Source organism: Oncorhynchus keta, chromosome 13, assembly GCF_023373465.1.
Source record: "Oncorhynchus keta strain PuntledgeMale-10-30-2019 chromosome 13, Oket_V2, whole genome shotgun sequence".
NCBI lineage: Eukaryota > Metazoa > Chordata > Actinopteri > Salmoniformes > Salmonidae > Oncorhynchus > Oncorhynchus keta.
Window position 1 is genome coordinate 44116821 of NC_068433.1, and position 26005 is coordinate 44142825.

General features: G+C 48.6%; 1 protein-coding gene across 14 annotated transcripts in view; it reads right to left on the reverse strand.

Annotated features, from left to right (window-relative positions):
- LOC118374087 (filamin-C-like) overlaps positions 1-23743 on the reverse strand; it is a 109650-nt gene extending 85907 nt beyond the window's left edge. For 10 of the 14 annotated variants that reach the window (XM_052460245.1, XM_052460241.1, XM_052460239.1 and 7 more), the window contains exon 1: positions 22835-23742. In XM_052460245.1, coding sequence (XP_052316205.1) covers positions 22835-23243 — 409 coding nt within the window. In that variant the 5' untranslated portion in view covers positions 23244-23742. Of the gene's footprint in view, positions 1-22834 lie in introns of all 14 variants that reach the window. The other 4 variants (XM_052460235.1, XM_052460234.1, XM_052460232.1 and 1 more) reach the window with 2 other exon arrangements.
- Between the last annotated feature and the right edge of the window lie 2262 nt (positions 23744-26005).

Consider the following 26005-nt stretch of genomic DNA (forward strand, 5'->3'; position numbering starts at 1 on the left):
AGCGTGAGACAGGCAAACATGAGCCAAAAATAGATGGAGAGAGTGACAGGTAGAAACCCTATCTTAGCCCATAGAATGAACAGCCAGCTGTTTAAGCTGCTTCAAAAGGAACTACATCTAATTGATCAAGGATGTGGGTGTTAGAACTATATCATTTGAACTCCCCAGCGTGTGTGTAATGTCCCAGCGTCACTCAGACACACATTCATCCCTGGTATGATAAGGGAGAAAGACTCAAGCTGTTCTCCTCATTCTCACTTCTGATCTGTCCCAGGTAAAGAGGTGTGTGGAGTGACAGTGGCCTTATGACCCATAAGGGAAGAAGTTCATGAATGGCAGAGGGAGTTTTCAAAGGGTTAATTATTCATTTTTTCCGCCATGCTGAGGGCCAAACATCTGGGCACTACACAGCTGGGCCCTCCCCCACACCCTGCTATCACTCCTCTTGCCTCGCCTCACCCTCACTCCCTTCCCCCAGCCTTCCCTTGCCTTGAACCGTCATCAGCGCCTTCGGCGGGGTGCCAGATTCCTCAAAATCACCAATTTGTGTCGAGGCTGAGAAATATCCTAAACATGTTATCAGGCATTTTCCCCCTCCATCTTGTTATTTCCCCTGCTCTGACCTCACAGCACCCCAATGGAACCTACCCTGTTCTGTGGGAGGTGAGGAGAGAGGCCTGCGCCTGGATAAACAAAATGTCCAATCTGGCAACGCCATAGGGACCAGGAGGAGAGTGAAGATGAATAAGGGCTTAGATCAGGCAACACCTTGGGCTGCAGAGGGAAGTAGAGTTAGGGTCAGACCTAGCAACCCTGTAGGGAGCAGAGGGAAGTAGAGTTAGGGTCAGACCTAGCAACCCTGTAGGGAGCAGAGGGAAGTAGAGTCAGGGTCAGACCTAGCAACCCTGTAGGGAGCAGAGGGAAGTAGAGTTAGGGTCAGACCTAGCAACCCTGTAGGGAGCAGAGGGAAGTAGAGTTAGGGTCAGACCTAGCAACCCTGTAGGGAGCAGAGGGAAGTAGAGTCAGGGTCAGACCTAGCAACCCTGTAGGGAGCAGAGGGAAGTAGAGTCAGGGTCAGACCTAGCAACCCTGTAGGGAGCAGAGGGAAGTAGAGTCAGGGTCAGACCTAGAAACCCTGTAGGGAGCATACTTGGGTGAAATGGATTAAGGGGTCAGATTGTTGGGCTGCTAGCAGCAGTTGTGCCTGACACCAGGGTGCTAAGCAGTGTGTGCATAGACTACAACAGGTTGTTTATTTAGCATGGAGGGCACTCCACATACGCTAGGTTACATTATACTCTGTGTAATGCTGGGCTATTTTCACAGCATGACAGACATTGACAGGGGACCTTAATGGTGACGTCACTGAAACAGGGCACAATGGAACCTTTCAATGGAACTCTACCTCTCTGTTTTTCTGTCTCTCTCACTTTGACCAATCAGGTTCTAGAAGCGACTGCTCTCTGTTCTGACACTCCAGATGTGAGTGACTTAGTCTACGCAGACACACACAGACACGCACAAACCCCCCACACACACACACACACACACGAGCACACACAAACACACACAAGCATACACACACACACACATTTCGATAATCTACCTTTGCCAGGCACCACATCACTGGATGTTAGGTGGCTCCTGGGTGTGTCGAAGGGAGGGGTCAGATCCAAACCCAACCCGTACTCCATTCTCAACTCCAGAGTCCCCCCCTCTCTCTTTCTCATCCGTTATTCTCCATATTATATCCCCCTACTGTGTAATCCTGCGGTCCAGATGGCTTAATCCTGATAACCTGTTTCCACTCGCAACGATTAGGTCATCACATCTGTCTTAAACATAGAAATTGTGGAAATGTGGTTTGGAAACCTTTTGTTGCTATGGACACGGACCGTTATCTATGTTTATGGTGCCAAGTCTATGTGGACAGAGTAACAAACAAAGTGATGTACTGGAAACTCATATACCCAAACATCCTCACAGGAAGCAGGCGGCTGTGTCACTGCCTGACATTTAACATCACCATCATCAGGACCCCTTGGATTAATCCCGCTCGTCATCTGTGAACTTTGTGGCTAGTCATAATAAACATGTATTGACACGGGTTCAAAATATCTCATCCCAAACAATCTTGTGATTTTGGCTCTCTTGGCTGGACTCAAAGGAATGTCTACTGTCTGGTAGGTCTGTCTGTTGGAAACGTCAGTCTCTGGAATAACAAATTATGTTAAACCAGTATCTCTCCCTGACCATCTCTTCACTCTTCCACTCACCCTATCCCCTGTTTCCACTCTTCTCTCCCTGTCCATCTCTTCACTCTTCCACTCACCCTGTCCCCTGTTTCCACTCTTCTCTACCTGTCCATCTCTTCACTCTTCCACTCACCCTATCCCCTGTTTCCACTCTTCTCTACCTGTCCATCTCTTCACTCTTCCACTCACCCTATCCCCTGTTTCCACTCTTCTCTACCTGTCCATCTCTTCACTCTTCCACTCACCCTGTCCCCTGTTTCCACTCTTCTCTACCTGACCATCTCTTCACTCTTCCACTCACCCTATCCCCTGTTTCCACTCTTCTCTACCTGACCATCTCTTCACTCTTCCACTCACCCTATCCCCTGTTTCCACTCTTCTCTACCTGTCCATCTCTTCACTCTTCCACTCACCCTATCCCCTGTTTCCACTCTTCTCTACCTGACCATCTCTTCACTCTTCCACTCACCATATCCCCTGTTTCCACTCTTCTCTACCTGTCCATCTCTTCACTCTTCCACTCACCCTATCCCCTGTTTCCACTCTTCTCTCCCTGTCCATCTCTTCACTCTTCCACTCACCCCAAACTATCCCCTGTTTCCACTCTTCTCTACCTGACCATCTCTTCACTCTTCCACTCACCCTATCCCCTGTTTCCACTCTTCTCTCCCTGTCCATCTCTTCACTCTTCCACTTACCCTATCCCCTGTTTCCACTCTTCTCTACCTGTCCATCTCTTCACTCTTCCACTCACCCTATCCCCTGTTTCCACTCTTCTCTACCTGTCCATCTCTTCACTCTTCCACTCACCCTATCCCCTGTTTCCACTCTTCTCTACCTGACCATCTCTTCACTCTTCCACTCACCATATCCCCTGTTTCCACTCTTCTCTACCTGTCCATCTCTTCACTCTTCCACTCACCCTATCCCCTGTTTCCACTCTTCTCTACCTGTCCATCTCTTCACTCTTCCACTCACCCTATCCCCTGTTTCCACTCTTCTCTACCTGTCCATCTCTTCACTCTTCCACTCACCCTATCCCCTGTTTCCACTCTTCTCTACCTGTCCATCTCTTCACTCTTCCACTCACCCTATCCCCTGTTTCCACTCTTCTCTACCTGTCCATCTCTTCACTCTTCCACTCACCCTATCCCCTGTTTCCACTCTTCTCTACCTGTCCATCTCTTCACTCTTCCACTCACCCTATCCCCTGTTTCCACTCTTCTCTCTCCCTGTCCATCTCTTCACTCTTCCACTCACCCTATCCCCTGTTTCCACTCTTCTCTACCTGTCCATCTCTTCACTCTTCCACTCACCCTATCCCCTGTTTCCACTCTTCTCTCCCTGTCCATCTCTTCACTCTTCCACTCACCCTATCCCCTGTTTCCACTCTTCTCTCCCTGTCCATCTCTTCACTCTTCCACTCACCCTATCCCCTGTTTCCACTCTTCTCTACCTGTCCATCTCTTCACTCTTCCACTCACCCTATCCCCTGTTTCCACTCTTCTCTCCCTGTCCACCTCTTCACTCTTCCACTCACCCTATCCCCTGTTTCCACTCTTCTCTCCCTGTCCATCTCTTCACTCTTCCACTCACCCTATCCCCTGTTTCCACTCTTCTCTCCCTGTCCATCTCTTCACTCTTCCACTCACCCTATCCCCTGTTTCCACTCTTCTCTCCCTGTCCATCTCTTCACTCTTCCACTCACCCTATCCCCTGTTTCCACTCTTCTCTCCCTGTCCATCTCTTCACTCTTCCACTCACCCTATCCCCTGTTTCCACTCTTCTCTCCCTGTCCATCTCTTCACTCTTCCACTCACCCTATCCCCTGTTTCCACTCTTCTCTCCCTGTCCATCTCTTCACTCTTCCACTCACCCTATCCCCTGTTTCCACTCTTCTCTCCCTGTCCATCTCTTCACTCTTCCACTCACCCTATCCCCTGTTTCCACTCTTCTCTCCCTGTCCATCTCTTCACTCTTCCACTCACCCTATCCCCTGTTTCCACTCTTCTCTCCCTGTCCATCTCTTCACTCTTCCACTCACCCTATCCCCTGTTTCCACTCTTCTCCCTGTCCATCTCTTCACTCTTCCACTCACCCTATCCCCTGTTTCCACTCTTCTCTCCCTGTCCATCTCTTCACTCTTCCACTCACCCTATCCCCTGTTTCCACTCTTCTCTCCTGTCCATCTCTTCACTCTTCCACTCACCCTATCCCTGTTTCCACTCTTCTCTCCCTGTCCATCTCTTCACTCTTCCACTCACCCTATCCCCTGTTTCCACTCTTCTCTCCCTGTCCATCTCTTCACTCTTCCACTCACCCTATCCCCTGTTTCCACTCTTCTCTCCCTGTCCATCTCTTCACTCTTCCACTCACCCTATCCCCTGTTTCCACTCTTCTCTCCCTGTCCATCTCTTCACTCTTCCACTCACCCTATCCCCTGTTTCCACTCTTCTCTCCTGTCCATCTCTTCACTCTTCCACTCCCCTATCCCCTGTTTCCACTCTTCTCTCCTGTCCATCTCTTCACTCTTCCACTCACCCTATCCCCTGTTTCCACTCTTCTCTCCCTGTCCATCTCTTCACTCTTCCACTCACCCTATCCCCTGTTTCCACTCTTCTCTCCCTGTCCATCTCTTCACTCTTCCACTCACCCTATCCCCTGTTTCCACTCTTCTCTCCTGTCCATCTCTTCACTCTTCCACTCATCCTATCCCCTGTTTCCACTCTTCTCTCCCTGTCCATCTCTTCACTCTTCCACTCATCCTATCCCTGTTTCCACTCTTCTCTACCTGTCCATCTCTTCACTCTTCCACTCACCCTATCCCCTGTTTCCACTCTTCTCTCCCTGTCCATCTCTTCACTCTTCCACTCACCCTATCCCCTGTTTCCACTCTTCTCTACCTGTCCATCTCTTCACTCTTCCACTCACCCTATCCCCTGTTTCCACTCTTCTCTCCCTGTCCATCTCTTCACTCTTCCACTCATCCTATCCCCTGTTTCCACTCTTCTCTCCCTGTCCATCTCTTCACTCTTCCACTCATCCTATCCCCTGTTTCCACTCTTCTCTACCTGTCCATCTCTTCACTCTTCCACTCACCCTATCCCCTGTTTCCACTCTTCTCTACCTGACCAACTCTTCACTCTTCCACTCACCCTATCCCCTGTTTCCACTCTTCTCTACCTGTCCATCTCTTCACTCTTCCACTCACCCTAACCCCTGTTTCCACTCTTCTCTCCCTGTCCACCTCTTCACTCTTCCACTCACCCTATCCCCTGTTTCCACTCTTCTCTCCCTGTCCATCTCTTCACTCTTCCACTCACCCTATCCCCTGTTTCCACTCTTCTCTACCTGTCCATCTCTTCACTCTTCCACTCACCCTATCCCCTGTTTCCACTCTTCTCTCCCTGTCCATCTCTTCACTCTTCCACTCACCCTATCCCCTGTTTCCACTCTTCTCTCCCTGTCCATCTCTTCACTCTTCCACTCACCATATCCCCTGTTTCCACTCTTCTCTCCTGTCCATCTCTTCACTCTTCCACTCACCCTATCCCCTGTTTCCACTCTTCTCTACCTGTCCATCTCTTCACTCTTCCACTCACCCTATCCCCTGTTTCCACTCTTCTCTACCTGTCCATCTCTTCACTCTTCCACTCACCCTATCCCCTGTTTCCACTCTTCTCTACCTGTCCATCTCTTCACTCTTCCACTCACCCTATCCCCTGTTTCCACTCTTCTCTCCCTGTCCATCTCTTCACTCTTCCACTCACCCTATCCCTGTTTCCACTCTTCTCTCCCTGTCCATCTCTTCACTCTTCCACTCACCCTATCCCTGTTTCCACTCTTCTCTCCCTGTCCATCTCTTCACTCTTCCACTCACCCTATCCCCTGTTTCCACTCTTCTCTCCCTGTCCATCTCTTCACTCTTCCACTCACCCTATCCCTGTTTCCACTTTTCTCTACCTGTCCATCTCTTCACTCTTCCACTCACCCTATCCCCTGTTTCCACTCTTCTCTCCCTGTCCATCTCTTCACTCTTCCACTCACCCCTATCCCCTGTTTCCACTCTTCTCTCCCTGTCCATCTCTTCACTCTTCCACTCACCCTATCCCCTGTTTCCACTCTTCTCTCCCTGTCCATCTCTTCACTCTTCCACTCACCCTATCCCCTGTTTCCACCCTTCTCTCCCTGACCATCTCATCACTCTTCCACTCACCCTATCCCCTGTTTCCACTTTTCTCTACCTGACCATCTCATCACTCTTCCACTCACCCTATCCCCTGTTTCCACCCTTCTCTCCCTGACCATCTCATTACTCTTCCACTCACCCTATCCCCTGTTTCCACTCTTCTCTACCTGACCATCTCTTCACTCTTCCACTCACCCTATCCCCTGTTTCCACTCTTCTCCACCTGTCCATCTCTTCACTCTTCCACTCACCCTATCCCCTGTTTCCACTCTTCTATACCTGTCCATCTCTTCACTCTTCCACTCACCCTATCCCCTGTTTCCACTCTTCTCTCCTGTCCATCTCTTCACTCTTCCACTCACCCTATCCCCTGTTTCCACTCTTCTCTACCTGACCATCTCTTCACTCTTCCACTCACCCTATCCCCTGTTTCCACTCTTCTCTCCTGTCCATCTCTTCACTCTTCCACTCACCCTATCCCCTGTTTCCACTCTTCTCTACCTGTCCATCTCTTCACTCTTCCACTCACCCTATCCCCTGTTTCCACTCTTCTCTCCCTGTCCATCTCTTCACTCTTCCACTCACCCTATCCCCTGTTTCCACCCTTCTCTCCCTGTCCATCTCATCACTCTTCCACTCACCCTATCCCCTGTTTCCACTTTTCTCTACCTGACCATCTCATTACTCTTCCACTCACCCTATCCCCTGTTTCCACTCTTCTCTCCTGTCCATCTCTTCACTCTTCCACTCACCCTATCCCCTGTTTCCACTCTTCTCTCCCTGTCCATCTCTTCACTCTTCCACTCACCCTATCCCTGTTTCCACTCTTCTCTCCCTGTCCATCTCTTCACTCTTCCACTCACCCTATCCCCTGTTTCCACTCTTCTCTCCCTGACCATCTCTTCACTCTTCCACTCACCCTATCCCCTGTTTCCACTCTTCTCTACCTGTCCATCTCTTCACTCTTCCACTCACCCTATCCCCTGTTTCCACTCTTCTCTACCTGTCCATCTCTTCACTCTTCCACTCACCCTATCCCCTGTTTCCACTTTTCTCTACCTGTCCATCTCTTCACTCTTCCACTCACCCTATCCCCTGTTTCCACTTTTCTCTACCTGTCCATCTCTTCACTCTTCCACTCACCCTATCCCCTGTTTCCACTCTTTCTATCCCTGTCCATCTCTTCACTCTTCCACTCACCCTATCCCCTGTTTCCACTTTTCTCTACCTGTCCATCTCTTCACTCTTCCACTCACCCTATCCCCTGTTTCCACTCTTCTCTCCTGTCCATCTCTTCACTCTTCCACTCACCCTATCCCCTGTTTCCACTCTTTCTACCTGTCCATCTCTTCACTCTTCCACTCACCCTATCCCCTGTTTCCACTCTTCTCTCCTGTCCATCTCTTCACTCTTCCACTCACCCTATCCCCTGTTTCCACTCTTCACTCCCTGTCCATCTCTTCACTCTTCCACTCACCCTATCCCTGTTTCCACTCTTCACTACCTGTCCATCTCTTCACTCTTCCACTCACCCTATCCCCTGTTTCCACTCTTCTCTACCTGTCCATCTCTTCACTCTTCCACTCACCCTATCCCCTGTTTCCACTCTTCTCTCCTGTCCATCTCTTCACTCTTCCACTCACCCTATCCCCTGTTTCCACTCTTCACTACCTGTCCATCTCTTCACTCTTCCACTCACCCTGTCCCCTGTTTCCACTCTTCTCTCCCTGTCCATCTCTTCACTCTTCCACTCACCCTATCCCCTGTTTCCACTCTTCTCTCCCTGTCCATCTCTTCACTCTTCCACTCACCCTATCCCCTGTTTCCACTCTTCTCTACCTGTCCATCTCTTCACTCTTCCACTCACCCTATCCCCTGTTTCCACTCTTCTCTCCCTGTCCATCTCTTCACTCTTCCACTCACCCTATCCCCTGTTTCCACTCTTCTCTACCTGTCCATCTCTTCACTCTTCCACTCACCCTATCCCCTGTTTCCACTCTTCTCTACCTGTCCATCTCTTCACTCTTCCACTCACGCTATCCCCTGTTTCCACTCTTCTCTCCCTGTCCATCTCTTCACTCTTCCACTCACCCTATCCCCTGTTTCCACTCTTCTCTCCTGTCCATCTCTTCACTCTTCCACTCACCCTATCCCCTGTTTCCACTCTTCTCTCCCTGACCATCTCTTCACTCTTCCACTCACCCTATCCCCTGTTTCCACTCTTCTCTACCTGTCCATCTCTTCACTCTTCCACTCACCCTATCCCCTGTTTCCACTCTTCTCTCCCTGTCCATCTCTTCACTCTTCCACTCACCCTATCCCCTGTTTCCACTCTTCTCTCCCTGTCCATCTCTTCACTCTTCCACTCACCCTATCCCCTGTTTCCACTCTTCTCTACCTGTCCATCTCTTCACTCTTCCACTCACCCTATCCCCTGTTTCCACTCTTCTCTCCCTGACCATCTCTTCACTCTTCCACTCACCCTATCCCCTGTTTCCACTCTTCTCTACCTGTCCATCTCTTCACTCTTCCACTCACCCTATCCCCTGTTTCCACTCTTCTCTACCTGTCCATCTCTTCACTCTTCCACTCACCCTATCCCCTGTTTCCACTCTTCTCTCCCTGTCCATCTCTTCACTCTTCCACTCACCCTATCCCCTGTTTCCACTCTTCTCTACCTGTCCATCTCTTCACTCTTCCACTCACCCTATCCCCTGTTTCCACTCTTCTCTCCCTGTCCATCTCTTCACTCTTCCACTCACCCTGTCCCCTGTTTCCACTCTTCTCTCCCTGACCATCTCTTCACTCTTCCACTCACCCTATCCCCTGTTTCCACTCTTCTCTCCCTGTCCATCTCTTCACTCTTCCACTCACCCTATCCCCTGTTTCCACTCTTCTCTACCTGTCCATCTCTTCACTCTTCCACTCACCCTATCCCCTGTTTCCACTTTTCTCTACCTGTCCATCTCTTCACTCTTCCACTCACCCTATCCCCTGTTTCCACCCTTCTCTCCTGTCCATCTCTTCACTCTTCCACTCACCCTATCCCTGTTTCCACTCTTCTCTCCCTGTCCATCTCTTCACTCTTCCACTCACCCTATCCCCTGTTTCCACTCTTCTCTACCTGTCCATCTCTTCACTCTTCCACTCACCCTATCCCCTGTTTCCACTCTTCTCTCCTGTCCATCTCTTCACTCTTCCACTCACCCTATCCCCTGTTTCCACTCTTCTCTCCCTGTCCATCTCTTCACTCTTCCACTCACCCTATCCCCTGTTTCCACTTTCTCTACCTGTCCATCTCTTCACTCTTCCACTCACCCTATCCCTGTTTCCACTCTTCTCTCCCTGTCCATCTCTTCACTCTTCCACTCACCCTATCCCCTGTTTCCACTCTTCTCTACCTGTCCATCTCTTCACTCTTCCACTCACCCTATCCCCTGTTTCCACTCTTCTCTCCTGTCCATCTCTTCACTCTTCCACTCACCCTATCCCCTGTTTCCACTTCTTCTCTACCTGTCCATCTCTTCACTCTTCCACTCACCCTATCCCCTGTTTCCACTCTTCTCTCCTGTCCATCTCTTCACTCTTCCACTCACCCTATCCCCTGTTTCCACTCTTCTCTCCTGTCCATCTCTTCACTCTTCCACTCACCCTATCCCCTGTTTCCACTCTTCTCTACCTGTCCATCTCTTCACTCTTCCACTCACCCTATCCCCTGTTTCCACTCTTCTCTCCCTGTCCATCTCTTCACTCTTCCACTCACCCTATCCCCTGTTTCCACTCTTCTCTACCTGTCCATCTCTTCACTCTTCCACTCACCCTATCCCCTGTTTCCACTCTTCTCTCCCTGTCCATCTCTTCACTCTTCCACTCACCCTATCCCCTGTTTCCACTCTTCTCTACCTGTCCATCTCTTCACTCTTCCACTCACCCTATCCCCTGTTTCCACTCTTCTCTCCCTGTCCATCTCTTCACTCTTCCACTCACCCTATCCCCTGTTTCCACTCTTCTCTACCTGTCCATCTCTTCACTCTTCCACTCACCCTATCCCCTGTTTCCACTCTTCTCTACCTGTCCATCTCTTCACTCTTCCACTCACCCTATCCCCTGTTTCCACTCTTCTCTCCCTGTCCATCTCTTCACTCTTCCACTCACCCTATCCCCTGTTTCCACTCTTCTCTCCCTGTCCATCTCTTCACTCTTCCACTCACCCTATCCCCTGTTTCCACTCTTCTCTCCCTGTCCATCTCTTCACTCTTCCACTCACCCTATCCCCTGTTTCCACTCTTCTCTACCTGTCCATCTCTTCACTCTTCCACTCACCCTATCCCCTGTTTCCACTCTTCTCTCCCTGTCCATCTCTTCACTCTTCCACTCACCCTATCCCCTGTTTCCACTCTTCTCTACCTGTCCATCTCTTCACTCTTCCACTCACCCTATCCCCTGTTTCCACTCTTCTCTACCTGTCCATCTCTTCACTCTTCCACTCACCCTATCCCTGTTTCCACTCTTCTCTACCTGTCCATCTATTCACTCTTCCACTCACCCTGTCCCTGTTTCCACTCTTCTCTCCCTGTCCATCTCTTCACTCTTCCACTCACCCTATCCCCTGTTTCCACTTTCTCTACCTGTCCATCTCTTCACTCTTCCACTCACCCTATCCCCTGTTTCCACTCTTCTCTCCCTGTCCATCTCTTCACTCTTCCACTCACCCTATCCCCTGTTTCCACTCTTCTCTCCTGTCCATCTCTTCACTCTTCCACTCACCCTATCCCCTGTTTCCACTCTTCTCTACCTGACCATCTCTTCACTCTTCCACTCACCCTATCCCCTGTTTCCACTCTTCTCTACCTGACCATCTCTTCACTCTTCCACTCACCCTATCCCCTGTTTCCACTCTTCTCTCCCTGTCCATCTCTTCACTCTTCCACTCACCCTGTCCCCTGTTTCCACTCTTCTCTCCCTGACCATCTCTTCACTCTTCCACTCACCCTGTCCCCTGTTTCCACTCTTCTCTACCTGACCATCTCTTCACTCTTCCACTCACCCTATCCCCTGTTTCCACTCTTCTCTCCCTGACCATCTCTTCACTCTTCCACTCACCCTGTCCCCTGTTTCCACCCTTCTCTCCCTGACCATCTCATCACTCTTCCACTCACCCTATCCCCTGTTTCCACTCTTCTCTACCTGTCCATCTCTTCACTCTTCCACTCACGCTATCCCCTGTTTCCACTCTTCTCTCCCTGTCCATCTCTTCACTCTTCCACTCACCCTATCCCCTGTTTCCACTCTTCTCTCCCTGTCCATCTCTTCACTCTTCCACTCACCCTATCCCCTGTTTCCACTCTTCTCTACCTGTCCATCTCTTCACTCTTCCACTCACCCTATCCCCTGTTTCCACTCTTCTCTACCTGTCCATCTCTTCACTCTTCCACTCACCCTATCCCCTGTTTCCACTCTTCTCTCCTGTCCATCTCTTCACTCTTCCACTCACCCTATCCCCTGTTTCCACTCTTCTCTCCCTGTCCATCTCTTCACTCTTCCACTCACCCTATCCCCTGTTTCCACTCTTCTCTCCTGTCCATCTCTTCACTCTTCCACTCACCCTATCCCCTGTTTCCACTCTTCTCTACCTGTCCATCTCTTCACTCTTCCACTCACCCTATCCCCTGTTTCCACTCTTCTCTACCTGTCCATCTCTTCACTCTTCCACTCACCCTATCCCCTGTTTCCACTCTTCTCTACCTGACCATCTCTTCACTCTTCCACTCACCCTATCCCCTGTTTCCACTCTTCTCTTCCTGTCCATCTCTTCACTCTTCCACTCACCCTGTCCCCTGTTTCCACTCTTCTCCTACCTGTCCATCTCTTCACTCTTCCACTCACCCTGTCCGCTGTTTCCACTCTTCTCTACCTGTCCATCTCATCACTCTTCCACTCACCCTATCCCTTGTTTCCACTCTTCTCTACCTGTCCATATCTCTGTGTCTCCTCTCTACTTTATCTTTCACTCTGCTCCTCATCTCTCCCTCTCTCTCCAGTGGAAACTGCTCTGTGGTCCTCATTTGACCCTGGCTGTGGTGTCGTGCTAAAGCTTTTACGAGCAGTGCCTTTCGGAACATTTAACTTGTGGACTTCTTCTTCTCACTATGCTCCTCCTCACGCTTTACGACTCAGGTTGACCACTGAGATGGGGAGAGGGTGAGAGAGAGGGTGAGAGAGAGGGTGAGAGAGAGGGTGAGAGAGAGAGAGAGGGAGAGAGAGAGAGGGGTGAGAGAGAGAGGGAGAGAGAGAGAGAGAGAGAGAGAGAGAGAGAGAGAGAGAGAGAGAGAGAGAGAGAGAGAGAGAGAGAGAGAGAGAGAGAGAGAGAGAGAGAGAGAGAGAGAGAGAGAGAGAGAGATTCCAACATATTCCAACATATTCAAATAATGTTTGACATATTTGAATACCCAAGCAGGCTGGTCGTTCGTTCAAAAGTGCCAGTCTGCCAGAAGTGCCAGTCAGCCATGATCTTCTAGATCGGCCAGACAACCAGTCTCTTCCAGTTCCGCCAGCCAGCCAGGATTTACCGGAGCCTACTACCTGTCTGGGCTTCCTCTCGGTACTGAGCTTCCTCTCAGTACTGGGCTTCCTCTCAGTACCGGGCTTCCTCTCAGTACCGGGCTTCCCCTCAGTACCGGGCTTCCCCTCAGTCCCGGGCTGCTTCTGTCCCGAGCTGCCCCTCTGTCCCGAGCTGCCCCTCTGTCCCGAGCTGCCCCTCTGTCACGAGCTGCTCCTCAGTTATGTGGGGATCGGGGTGAGGACTATTAGGCCATGGTCGGCGGAGAAGGTGGATTATCCCAGGACGCGAAGGGGAGGAAATAGGACATTTATGGAGTGGGGTCCACGTCCCGAGCCAGAACCGCCACCATGGACAGACGCCCACCCGGACCCTCCCTATGCTCTTGAGGTGCGTCCGGGAGTCCGCACCTTAGGGGGGTTCTGTCACGCCGTGGTCATTGTATTTTGTGTTTTTGTTATATGTTTGGGTAGGCCAGGGTGTGACATGGGTTTATATGTTGTACTCGTATTGGGGTTTGTATTATTTGGGATCGCGGCTGATTAGGGGTGTTGTTAGGCTTGGCTGCCTGAGGCGATTCTCAATCAGAGTCAGGTGCTTGTCGTTGTCTCTGATTGGGAACCGTATTTAGGTAGCCTGAGTTCGCTTTGTATTTTGTGGGTGTTTGTTCCTGTCTCTATGTTGTAGTCAACACTGTAATAAGTTTCACGTTCCGTTCTGTTGTTTTTGTATTAGTTTCAGTTATTTCATGTACCGCGATTCAGTTCATTAAAGTCATGAGTAACCTATACGCTGCATTTCGGTCCGACTCTCTTCCTTCAACAGACGAACGCCGTTACAGACAGTGGATTGCGCAGTCCAGTTGGAACAGAGTAAATGGGCATTTCAACGTCATAGATTTAGCCGGTGGTAACTTGTGGAATAGATACCAGCTGGACTGCGGTTTTAGCCAATGAGCATCCGGTATTAGACACATCCGTTGTATAATCTCATATACCTGTACTTCTGCTCAGGTTCATTGAATCCAAAGATGAAATACAGAGCATATCCTCAGCCTCCTCTGATAACCAGTGGAAATAGACAGTACATCAACGCAAAATTCACAGCTGGATTAGATACATGGAAACATATATTGTTTTAGACAGAATACTACATAACAGAGCAAAATTATTATTACACCAATATCATTTCAAGGGTTCTCAGTGTGAGACTGATGTTGTCATTTGATTTGATGTGCTTCAGACCCATTAATAGATCTTACATATAGCCCATTCAATTCCCTCTACCCAGAATGCAACACTAAACACATGGCCCTCTAACAGTAAGGCGACATATTCAACTGGCTGTTGAAAAGCTGGACCTTTTCCTAAGTCCTCTGTATCTAAATGCTGTACACGACACAAGAGAAATGGCTGGAAGTCTGTGGGGGGAGAAACCATATCAATCCAACATAGAGGGCTTCCTTTATAAAGAAAGATATTAACAGGGGGAGGTGTTTTGGGGGTGAGGTGTTTTTGTGGGGAGGTGGTGGTGCAATCAGAGTTATTCTCCTCTCTTGGCTCGCCAGAGTTGCTTATCCTTGGTGGCTGCTAGAGAGGTAGGGGGTGTGGCATGTAGGGTAGGGTAGGGGGTGATGGGGGGGTTCTGGCCCTGCTCGGACATTCTTCTGAGCTGACTGCCTCTGACACATGCTAACAATTAGAGATACTGTTGTCGGGCGAGAGAGAGAGAGAGAGAGAGAGAGAGAGAGAGAGAGAGAGGGTGAGGAAGACAGGGAGAGAGGAAGAGAGTGAGAGAGCGAGAGAGAGAGAGAAGGTAATGGAGAGGGCGAGAGAAAGGGAGAAAGAGAGAGAGAAAGAGAGCGGCTGAGATGAAGAGACAGAGACAGAGACGAAGAGAGAGAGGAGAGAGGAGAGACAAAAAGAAAGATGAGGAAAGAGAGAGAGTGGTCTCACTCATTTCCCTCAGATCCAGTAAAGTAAGATAGCAGGGCAGGATCTGCAAGGATCTACAACCGTTAATACTTCTACTACCCCATAGGGTCTACTACTACAGAGCCTGAACACTGTCTAACACCAGGAGACCAGGAGGTAACTTGGAACCTCTCAGAGTGTTGGGGTAACATTGGGGGTAAGGTTACATTTTTATCACACACACCAGAGACTTGCTGAAGGAGTGAGACCATCAACGTAAAAACCAGTCACCCTCACCACCCTCTCTCTCGCCCTCTCCATACTGCTCTCTCGCTCCCTCTATCATCCAGCTTCTATCCCCCTCTCTTTCTACTCCATCCTCTCCCTGCACTCTCTCCCGCTCTCGTTTTCTCTCACTCTCTCTCCATACTGCCCTCTCCCTTGCTCTCTCTCTCTCCATACTGCTCTCTCCCTCGTTCTCTCTCCATACTGCCCTCTCCCTTGCTCTCTCTCTCCATGCTGCTCTCTCCCTTGCTCTCTTGCCATACTGCTCTCTCCCTTGCTCTCTCTCTCCATGCTGCTCTCTCCCTTGCTCTCTTGCCATACTGCTCTCTCCCTTGCTCTCTCCATACTGCCCTCTCCCTTGCTCTCTTGCCATACTGCTCTCTCCCTCGTTCTCTCTCCATACTGCTCTCTCCCTTGCTCTCTCTCCATACTGCCCTCTCCCTTGCTCTCTCTCCATACTGCTCTCTCCCTTGCTCTCTCTCCATACTGCCCTCTCCCTTGCTCTCTCTCCATACTGCCCTCTCTCTTGCTCTCTCTCCATACTGCCCTCTCTCTTGCTCTCTCTCCATACTGCTCTCTCCCTTGCTCTCTCTCCATACTGCTCTCTCCCTTGCTCTCTCTCCATACTGCCCTCTCCCTCGTTCTCTCTCCATACTGCTCTCTCCCTTGCTCTCTCTCCATACTGCCCTCTCCCTTGCTCTCTTGCCATACTGCCCTCTCTCTTGCTCTCTCTCCATACTGCCCTCTCCCTCGTTCTCTCTCCATACTGCTCTCTCCCTTGCTCTCTCTCCATACTGCCCTCTCCCTTGCTCTCTTGCCATACTGCTCTCTCCCTCGTTCTCTCTCCATACTGCCCTCTCTCTTGCTCTCTCTCCATACTGCTCTCTCCCTTGCTCTCTCTCCATACTGCTCTCTCCCTTGCTCTTTCTCCATACTGCCGTCTCCCTTGCTCTCTCTCCATACTGCCCTCTCCCTTGCTCTCTCTCCATACTGCTCTCTCCCTTGCTCTCTCTCCATACTGCCCTCTCCCTCGTTCTCTCTCCATACTGCTCTCTCCCTTTCTCTCTCTCCATACTGCCCTCTCCCTTGCTCTCTCTCCATACTGCCCTCTCTCTTGCTCTCTCTCCATACTGCCCTCTCCCTTGCTCTCTCTCCATACTGCTCTCTCCCTTGCTCTCTCTCCATACTGCCCTCTCTCTTGCTCTCTCTCCATACTGCCCTCTCTCTTGCTCTCTCTCCATACTGCTCTCTCCCTTGCTCTCTCTCCATACTGCTCTCTCCCTTGCTCTCTCTCCATACTGCCCTCTCCCTCGTTCTCTCTCCATATTGCTCTCTCCCTTGCTCTCTCTCCATACTGCCCTCTCCCTTGCTCTCTTGCCATACTGCCCTCTCTCTTGCTCTCTCCCATACTGCCCTCTCCCTCGTTCTCTCTCCATACTGCTCTCTCCTTGCTCTCTCTCCATACTGCCCTCTCCCTTGCTCTCTTGCCATACTGCTCTCTCCCTCGTCCTCTCCCATACTGCCCTCTCTCTTGCTCTCTCTCCATACTGCTCTCTCCCTTGCTCTCTCTCCATACTGCTCTCTCCCTTGCTCTTTCTCCATACTGCCGTCTCCCTTGCTCTCTCTCCATACTGCCCTCTCCCTTGCTCTCTCTCCATACTGCTCTCTCCCTTGCTCTCTCTCCATACTGCCCTCTCCCTCGTTCTCTCTCCATACTGCTCTCTCCCTTTCTCTCTCTCCATACTGCCCTCTCCCTTGCTCTCTCTCCATACTGCTCTCTCCCTCGTTCTCTCTCCATACTGCTCTCTCCCTTGCTCTCTCTCCATACTGCCCTCTCCCTTGCTCTCTCTCCATACTGCTCTCTCCCTTGCTCTCTCTCCATACTGCCCTCTCCCTCGTTCTCTCTCCATACTGCTCTCTCCCTTTCTCTCTCTCCATACTGCCCTCTCCCTTGCTCTCTCTCCATACTGCCCTCTCCCTCGTTCTCTCTCCATACTGCCCTCTCCCTCGTTCTCTCTCCATACTGCCCTCTCCCTTGCTCTCTCTCCATACTGCTCTCTCCCTCGCTCTCTCTCCATACTGCCCTCTCCCTCGTTCTCTCTCCATACTGCTCTCTCCCTTTCTCTCTCTCCATACTGCCCTCTCCCTTGCTCTCTCTCCATACTGCTCTCTCCCTCGTTCTCTCTCCATACTGCTCTCTCCCTCGTTCTCTCTCCATACTGCTCTCTCCCTTTCTCTCTCTCCATACTGCCCTCTCCCTTGCTCTCTCTCCATACTGCCCTCTCCCTCGCTCTCTCTCCATACTGCTCTCTCCCTCGTTCTCTCTCCATACTGCTCTCTTCCCCTTTTCTCTCTCTGTCATTGCTCCCCACCACATTGCACAGTCATGTCAGAGACCCATTACAGAACCACAGTATTTATCCTTGGATAGTGATACAGGAAACACATACACACATACACACATACACACAGCTACTACTGGAGATACCACAACTTTCCCCCCTGTTAAATTCACAACTACAATGTGAACCCACAATGGGGTCAATCATACCGCAGTCAAATAAAACGACCAACCAATCAGAGGGCCCTGCTCAACTTCTCTTTTTCTCTCATTAGGACTGAGTCAGAGAGAGGGGATGGAGAGAGAGAGAGAGAGAGAGAGATGTACTCATTCATCAAAGAGCAGAGTAAGTTCTAACTTTATGAGTAAGCGGAGGTCCATCTAATGTCATAACGGATGGTCTGTTTGAGTCATAATGTCATAACGGATGGTCTGTTTGAGTCATAATGTCATAACGGATGGTCTGTTTGAGTCATAATGTCATAACGGATGGTCTGTTTGCGTCATAATGTCATAACGGATGGTCTGTTTGAGTCATAATGTCATAACGGATGTTCTGTTTGAGTCATAATGTCATAACGGATGGTCTGTTTGAGTCATAATGTCATAACGGATGGTCTGTTTGAGTCATAATGTCATAACGGATGGTCTGTTTGAGTCATAATGTCATAACGGATGGTCTGTTTGAGTCATAATGTCATATACTACTGTGTCTTAGTGCCAGGAAAAGGGATACGCAACTCTTCAGGACCCCCACCTAAAACCCCCCTCAGCGCCAGAGGTCTCAGTCACCTTTTCCTCGCCCCGTCATACCCTCGTAATTTCCCTCTCCTCTCTCCCGACCCCCTCTCTCCACAACCTCTCTCCTAACCCCTCTCATTCTCCCCACTTCCCTGCCTCCTCTATTTTAACTAACCCCTCTTTCACAGTCCTCTCCCTCACCCCCTCTCCCCATGCCACTCTGGGGCTGTATGTGGGTCTATTTTAGGCGCCTGTTAGTGGAGGAAGCCCAGAGCCCCAGAGCCCAGCTGTCTGCTCATCAATCAGCTGCCCCCTTCCCCAAATGAGTGAAGCTGACCTGGGCCAAGCTGGCCCCTCACTGCCCCTCCAGACTACCAGACTACCAGACAACCAGAGAGCCGGAAGGCCAAACCACCAGAACCAAGGGGGAGGGGGATATCAGTCTGAATTTCATGTGGCAGTAACCTTTCCCGTACTTACTTGACTTCCAACTCTCCATGTCACACACTCTGTGACACACACTGATTTCCAAATCTCCAAGTCACACACCCTCTAGTCTTCCTTCCCTGCCTGCTGGCATCCATGAGTGTGTGTGTATCATGTGTGTGAAGGAGTAAGGCAGAGTGAATGAGTGTGTGAGTGTGTGTGTTCTCCAGCTCTTCTGTTACCCAACACTCCCCTCCACCCCCCACTGAGAGAGAGAGCCATGGCAGGTGCCCTTCTGAAAGGATCACTCGTTTCACCAATGTCACTCAGCCACCCTGGTCCGACCCTTCCCAATGACTCTGTCTGCTTGACCCATTTCCCCTATATCACACTGCATCCTGGGTAGCCCTAACAGATATTGGACCTGATAACTCCTCAAAGCTGAACCAATTTCAGTTTGTCCTGAGGATGAATCAACAACATTGTAGTTACTCCACAATACTAACATAAATGACAGAGTGAAAAGAATAAAGCCTTTACAGAATACAAATATTCAAAATATGCATCCTGTTTGCAATAAGGCGCTAAAGTAATAATGCAAAAAAAAATTGGCAAAGAACTGTACTTTTTGTACTGAATACAAAGCGTTATGTTTGGGGCAAATCCAACACAACACATAACTGAGTACCACTCTTCAAGCATGGTGGCGGATGCATCATGTTATGGGTATGCTTGTCATCGGCAAGGACTAGGGAGTTTTTTAGGATAAAAAGCATTGGAATAGAGCTAAGCACAGGCCAAATCTTAGAGGGAAACCTGGCTCAGTCTGCTTTCCAACAGACAGTGGGAGACATAGTCACCTTTCAGCTGGAAAATAACCTAAAATATAAGGCCAAATATACACTGGAGTTTCTTACCAAGATGACATTGAACGCCTTGAAAATCTATGACAATACTTGAAAATAGCTGTCTAGCAATGATCAACAACCAACTTGACAGAGCTTGAATAATGTTTTTGAGAATAATGGGCAAATACAATCCAGGTATGCTAAGCTCTTAGAGACTTACACAAAAACAGTCACAGCTGTAGACTCTGCTAAAGGTCATTCTAACATCTATTGACTTAGGGGGATGAATACGTATCTATTAAATTACTGTTTTATTTTTCATAAATAACATTACATATCATAGAGTTTGGTCAAAGAGGAAGAAAAAATCGATGATATTTTATTTCATTCATGACCCAGAGGAAGGCAAAGTGATGCCGAAACGTCGGTAAATACCCATTCAATTGCTGGGCCATTACACATGGAGTGTGTGACTTTCTTTATTTTGATAGTTTATAATTCATGCACAATGTAACAGTAATATATCTTGTGTGGATCCTTGACCCCCCCCCCCCCAAAAAAAAAAGGATATTTAAATCCATTTGAATCCCATTTTGTAACAAAACTAAATGTTTGAAAAGTCAAGGGGTGTGAATACTTTCTGATGGCAATGTATGTGACAGAAAGTAAACAACGTGTAAGATGAAGAAAACAACAAAAGGCCAGAGTGGGAACTGGGGTCTGTACCACTGATGGCTGTTGCCATGCTCTTATCAAGAGTCGGCCAACACAGCCACAACACATCAGCACAACAGATGTTGACAACAAGGATGCTTTGGTGTGCCGCCTTTTCTCATGAACCTGTTTTAGATTCTGACAATAAATATTATAGCATTGATTAGTTTTAAGGCAGAAAGCTCAGCCAAGGATCATTTTGGGGCGGCAGGTAGCCTAGTGGTTAGAGCGGACTAGTAACCGAAAGGTTGCTAGATAGAATCCCCGAGCCGACAAGGTAGAAATCTGTTGTTCTGCCCCTGAACAAGGCAGTTAACCCACTGTTCCAAGGCCGTCATTGAAAATAAAAATGTGTTCTTAACTGACTTACCTAGTTAAATTAAGGTTAAAAAACAATGTTTTCCTTAGAACCACATTCTCTGAGCACAAGGTGCATTCATAAATCACTGTTATAAGGTTCAGCAACAGAGGAGCCCTCTACAGAGCCAGTCTTAACAATACACTACTGTCTGTCCTGCTGGCTGCTGCATCATCATCATTATCATCATCATCATCATCATCATCATCATAATCATATGCCACCAGGGGTCTTTCCATAGTCCCCAAATCCAGAACGAATTCAAGAAAGCGTACAGTATTATATAGAGCCCTTATTGCATGGAACTTCCTTCCATCTCATATTGCTCAAACAAACAGCAAACCTGGTTTCAAAAAACAGATAAAGCAACACCTCGCGGCACAACGCCTCTCCCCTATTTGACCCAGATAGTTTGTGTGTATTGACATGTAGGCTACATGTGCCTTTTATGTATGTAGTTCTGTCCATGAACTGTTCTTGTCTATCGACGTTCTCTATTATGTCATGTTTCATGTTTCATGTTTTGTGTGGACCCCAGGAAGAGTAGCTGCTGCTTTTGCAACAGGTAATGGGGATCATAATAAAAAATATATTACAAAATCATCAGAATCCACATTAGATCCAGTTAGGGACATCAGGCTGAGCCCCTGTCTCTCTGATGTTGTTATTGGTTCTCCAACAACATATCCTACATCCTGGAGCCTCTGGTTCTAAAACATTACATTACAAAACATTAAGAGCACCTGCTCTTTCCATGACATAGACTGACCAGATGAATTCAGGAGAAAGCTATGATCCCTTACTCATGACCTTGTAGAGTTCATGCCCATACAAAATCAGGCTGTTCTGAGGGCAAAAGGAGGGGGGATGAACTCTACAAGGTGTTGAAAGCGTTCCACAGGGATGCTGCCCCATGTTGACTCCATTGCTTCCCACAGTTGTGTCAAATTGACTGGATGTCCTTTGGGTGGTGGACCATTTTTGATACACACGAGAAACTGTTGAGCGTGAAAATCCCAGCAGCGATGCAGTTCTTGACACACTCAAACTGATGTGCCTGGCAACTACTACCGTACCCTGTTCAAAGGCACTTAAATATGTTGTCTCTGCCCATTCACCCTCTGAATGGCACACATACACAATCCATGTCTCAATTGTCTCAAGGCTTAAAAATCCTTCTTTAACCTGCCTCCTCTGCTTCATATACACTGACTTAAGTGGATTTAACAGGTGACATAAATAAGGGATCATAGCTTACACCTGGATTCACCTGGTCAGTCTATGTCATGGAAAGAGCAGGTGCTCCTAATGGTTTGTGCACTCAGTGTATATACAAATAGCTGGATATATACAAATGTTTTGTAGACTACTTGTTACTTATTCATCTTTAGTCCACATGCTTGAACACATGAGATAGAGATGCCAAATCACTACATCATTCAGAAGCAACGATAAAGACATTGCCTAATCCAAATTGGAGACTATCCATTCGATGAGAACGCTCCAAATGACTCATTCAGTATTTCATTTCATGAACAACAAATGACAGCAGCCAAGTTGGTTAAACCTGAGATTGTAATGACTCTCAATTGGCAGTATCGTTTCTAATGGGACCATGCATGAGTTACACAGTAATAACACACAGGGATCCAAAGGCATGCACCGAATCCAGAATCTCTCTGTTTCCCGGATCCAGCTGAAAGTAGTCTTTGTCGGGGGTTCAGAAAGGGGACATTTCTTGTTTTGGCGCATCCTGAACACATCGCGCCGTGGTCTGGTCACTCTTACGCACAGAAGTTCATATCGACGACGTGCGTAATTTGCGTCAAAAAGTACAGTGCATTTCAGTTATGCACTGTTTATAACGCATGCAACAATAGTTATGGAGAAGTGTATACAGTGAAAACACAACACTGAACAATATAATCATGGAACAATCAACAACACAACTAGGAATACGTTTTACTCTAATAAATAAAAAGCTGCATTGCGCATTACTTTTCTATAAGATCAAAATGTGTTTCATTCATTTTGAGGAGAAATCCATCTCAGACTCATTCCCCTGACTCAAATACGCCCTCTAAACAGTAACGGCACCCCAAAAAGTGGCTATCCCAGACAGAGTGGACAAAGCATCAACTTTCAACATGTTCCGAGAAACCCAACCATTGCGCTATATCGGTCCTAAATACAAACACCACTTACCTATCGATACCAGCTTTATGTGTTCTCTCTCCAAGAATTCCAGCGCAACGGACACATTTTCCAGTTTCATTTGTCTGAAGTTAGGTCTGGCGTGGTACTTTCTGTACATTTTCTTCTGGCTCAAAACCTCCAGAAGACCGATGAGCTTGAGCCCGTCGGTCAGGTCTTTCTGTAGGTCGTTGATCCGCTTGTTGAGGCACTTGAGGTGCTCGTTACACCACCTGGTGAAGGTGTTCTGTTGGATTTTCTTCCAGGGCGCATCCTCAGCGAGGTCCTTCTCCGTAGCCGGCATCTCTTCCTCGTCGTCCCCGTTGTCCGTACTCTTGTAGTACTGCGGCGGCTGCTGCTGCTCGTAGTACGTATTATTGCTCATCATGTTGTCGGTTTCCGTGCCCTTTTTATACCACATTCAGTGGGGCCAGTGTGTGAACGTTACGACACGCAAGGGAGCGTGGAAAGAAAGAAAAAAACTGTTTATTGCGGGCCAGTGCCAAGCTTGCGCATTGGCCGTGAAAAAAGTTGTACAACTAGGAAAAATATGAAAGCAAGAGTAAACGAGCTTTTCGTTTGTACTTGTGATGGGAGTGGAGTTTGTCAAACCAAGCAGTCTGTCAGTGGGATTAATTAAATACTCCGTTTATCGTTTCCAATGTGGACGGTCTCCTGGCTTTAAATTGATCAGAATTGTGAAAAAAGTAGTAGCTGCATCCTAATAGACACCTTGGCACGGAAGAAGAATATACTGTAGAAAGATGAAGGCGTTGTCTGTGGACAGGACCGCTAGTAGCCGTACGAAGTCGGCGGCGGCAGCCTGCTTGGTGATGTCCGTTACACTTGAGTAGCTAAATGAAGCTCTAGGCAGGACAGGTTTTTAAAAAGCTCGGCTCCCCTGAAGCTCGCGTCAGGCCCCTCGACTCCCTGGAATGCCCCCGTCATGACCATATACAACTGCAGGATGGGTATTCTCTAATCAGACGAAGATAGCGAGATGCAACACCATTGGGTAACATAAGAGAAGGGGGTCAACGATTGGCCCTGGGGCGCCATAACAGTTGTGACACTTCTCCTTATTTTTAGGCTCTCCAAATTGGGCGAAGGGGACGGAGCTTTGAGGTTGTTGTAAAAGTGAACGGTGACCAGGGCCTACTGGGCCTTTAATAACAATTGGACTATGAAGGTAAAAATGATGCCAACGTCTTCAACAGATCCAACCTTTACCAACCAGGGTTATTCTTGCTGTCACTCATATGTCCACTGACAGCAGAATTGTGTTTATAAACATATATATTTGTCAACATAATAAATAAACTCACATGACAAGCTAACTTATTAATAAGATAACATCAAAGCTTTTGATGCTTAATTAACAAGAGGAAGATCATACAGGATTCTTGGGTTGACAGGGGTTTCAAAAGCGGCTCTCTTTCTCTCGTTCTTTTGGTCTCTCACTCTTTCGCTCTCTCACTCACTTGCTCTTTCTCTCGCTCGCGCACGAGCTCGCTCGCTCGCACACACACACACAACCAAATGGGGTAAAGTTAAAACAGTGTTTGATTGCATGTCTGGTGTTGTCCGCCCCATGGCTGGCTCTGTGGTGAGCTATGTAAATGCTATGCGGCCCGAGTCTTTTCCTGGAAGTGACACTGGTAGCTATGTGGTCACGGTTGACCCCTGACCCATGATGTAGGGTCCATACATATGTAAGACAGAGCGTAAGAGGTTAGAGAGGGTCTTTCATCCTGAATGAATTAAGCCAAATGAAAGTTACTCCTGTGGCACCCTCTATAACCACTGAGCTTATTCTTATTTGACTCTGCTGGTCATCTATGAGTGTTTGAACATCTTGAAGAACAGTCTGGGGTTAAGTATTCTGGCCACCCCTCAGAGCCTGGTTCCTCTCTAGGTTTCTTCGTAGGTTCCTACCTTTCTAGGGAGATTTTGCTAGCCAGTGTGCTTCTACGTGTGTATTGCTTGCTCTCTGGGGTTTTAGGCTGGGTTTCTGTACAAGCACTTTGTGACAGCTGCTGATGTAAGAAGGGCTTTATAAATACATTTGATTGGATTGATTGATTAAGCAATTAAGCAATTAACATCCCATCATGCTTAGGGTCATGTATAAAAAAATCCCAGTTGCCCATTATTTTGGCTACAATGGCTGGAAGAATATATCTCAGTGACTTTGAAAGAGGGGTCTCATAGAAGCATGGGTTTAAAATGTGTGTGTGTGTGTGTGTGTGTGTGTGTGTGTGTGTGTGTGTGTGTGTGTGTGTGTGTGTGTGTGTGTGTGTGTGTGTGTGTGTGTGTGTGTGTGTGTGTGTGTGTGTGTGTGTGTGTGTGTGTGTGTGTGTGTCATAGTCACCAGATCTCATTCCAATGGAACAGTTATTGGAGAGAATCTGGAGCGGTGCCTGAGAGAGCAGTTTCCACCACCATCAACAAAACACCAAATTATGTCATTTCTCGTGGAAGAAAGGTATTGCATACCGCCAATAGAGTTTCAGACACTTGTAGAATCGATGCCAAGGCACATTGAAGATGTTCTGGTGCCTCGTGGTAGCCCAAAGCCCTATGAATATGCTTTATGTTGATGTTTCCTTTATTTTGGCAGTTACCTGGCAGTTACCACACACAGACACTCAAGAGTTAAATAACAGGTAAGACATTTATAAAATGTCTTACCAAAAATACTCAAACTCATTCCAAAGCACGGCAAATGTGAAAAACAAAAACTTGCATAACATTTCATGAATGTTTCAAAAAGTCTGTCATTTAAGTGCCTCGTGTGCACAATGCTGTGGGTGGGGTGCTCAGCTCTGCTACTCTTGGAGTCTGGGTTGGCCTGAGGGTCCTCCCCACCCTCCCTGCTCCTCTTACGGGACTTGGACAGCTGGGAGAAGAGGTCCTGCTGGTTCTCTCTGGAGCTCTTCATGCTGCACTGGCAGTAAGTCATGGCTCTGGTGACTGTTTCTCTCGTCAGAGAAGCCAAGCCACATCACCTCTCTCCCCCTATGCCTCTCACCATGGCTGGGCCTGGAGTAGCAGTAGAGGTTAGGGTGACTCTCCCTTCTCCAGCTCTGGCTGTGGCCAGGTTGGCTGGAGGCAGCAAGAGAGACACTGCACTTCTGAAGGGACTCCAGGTTAGGCTCCCACACATCCAGCACCAGGTAAGAC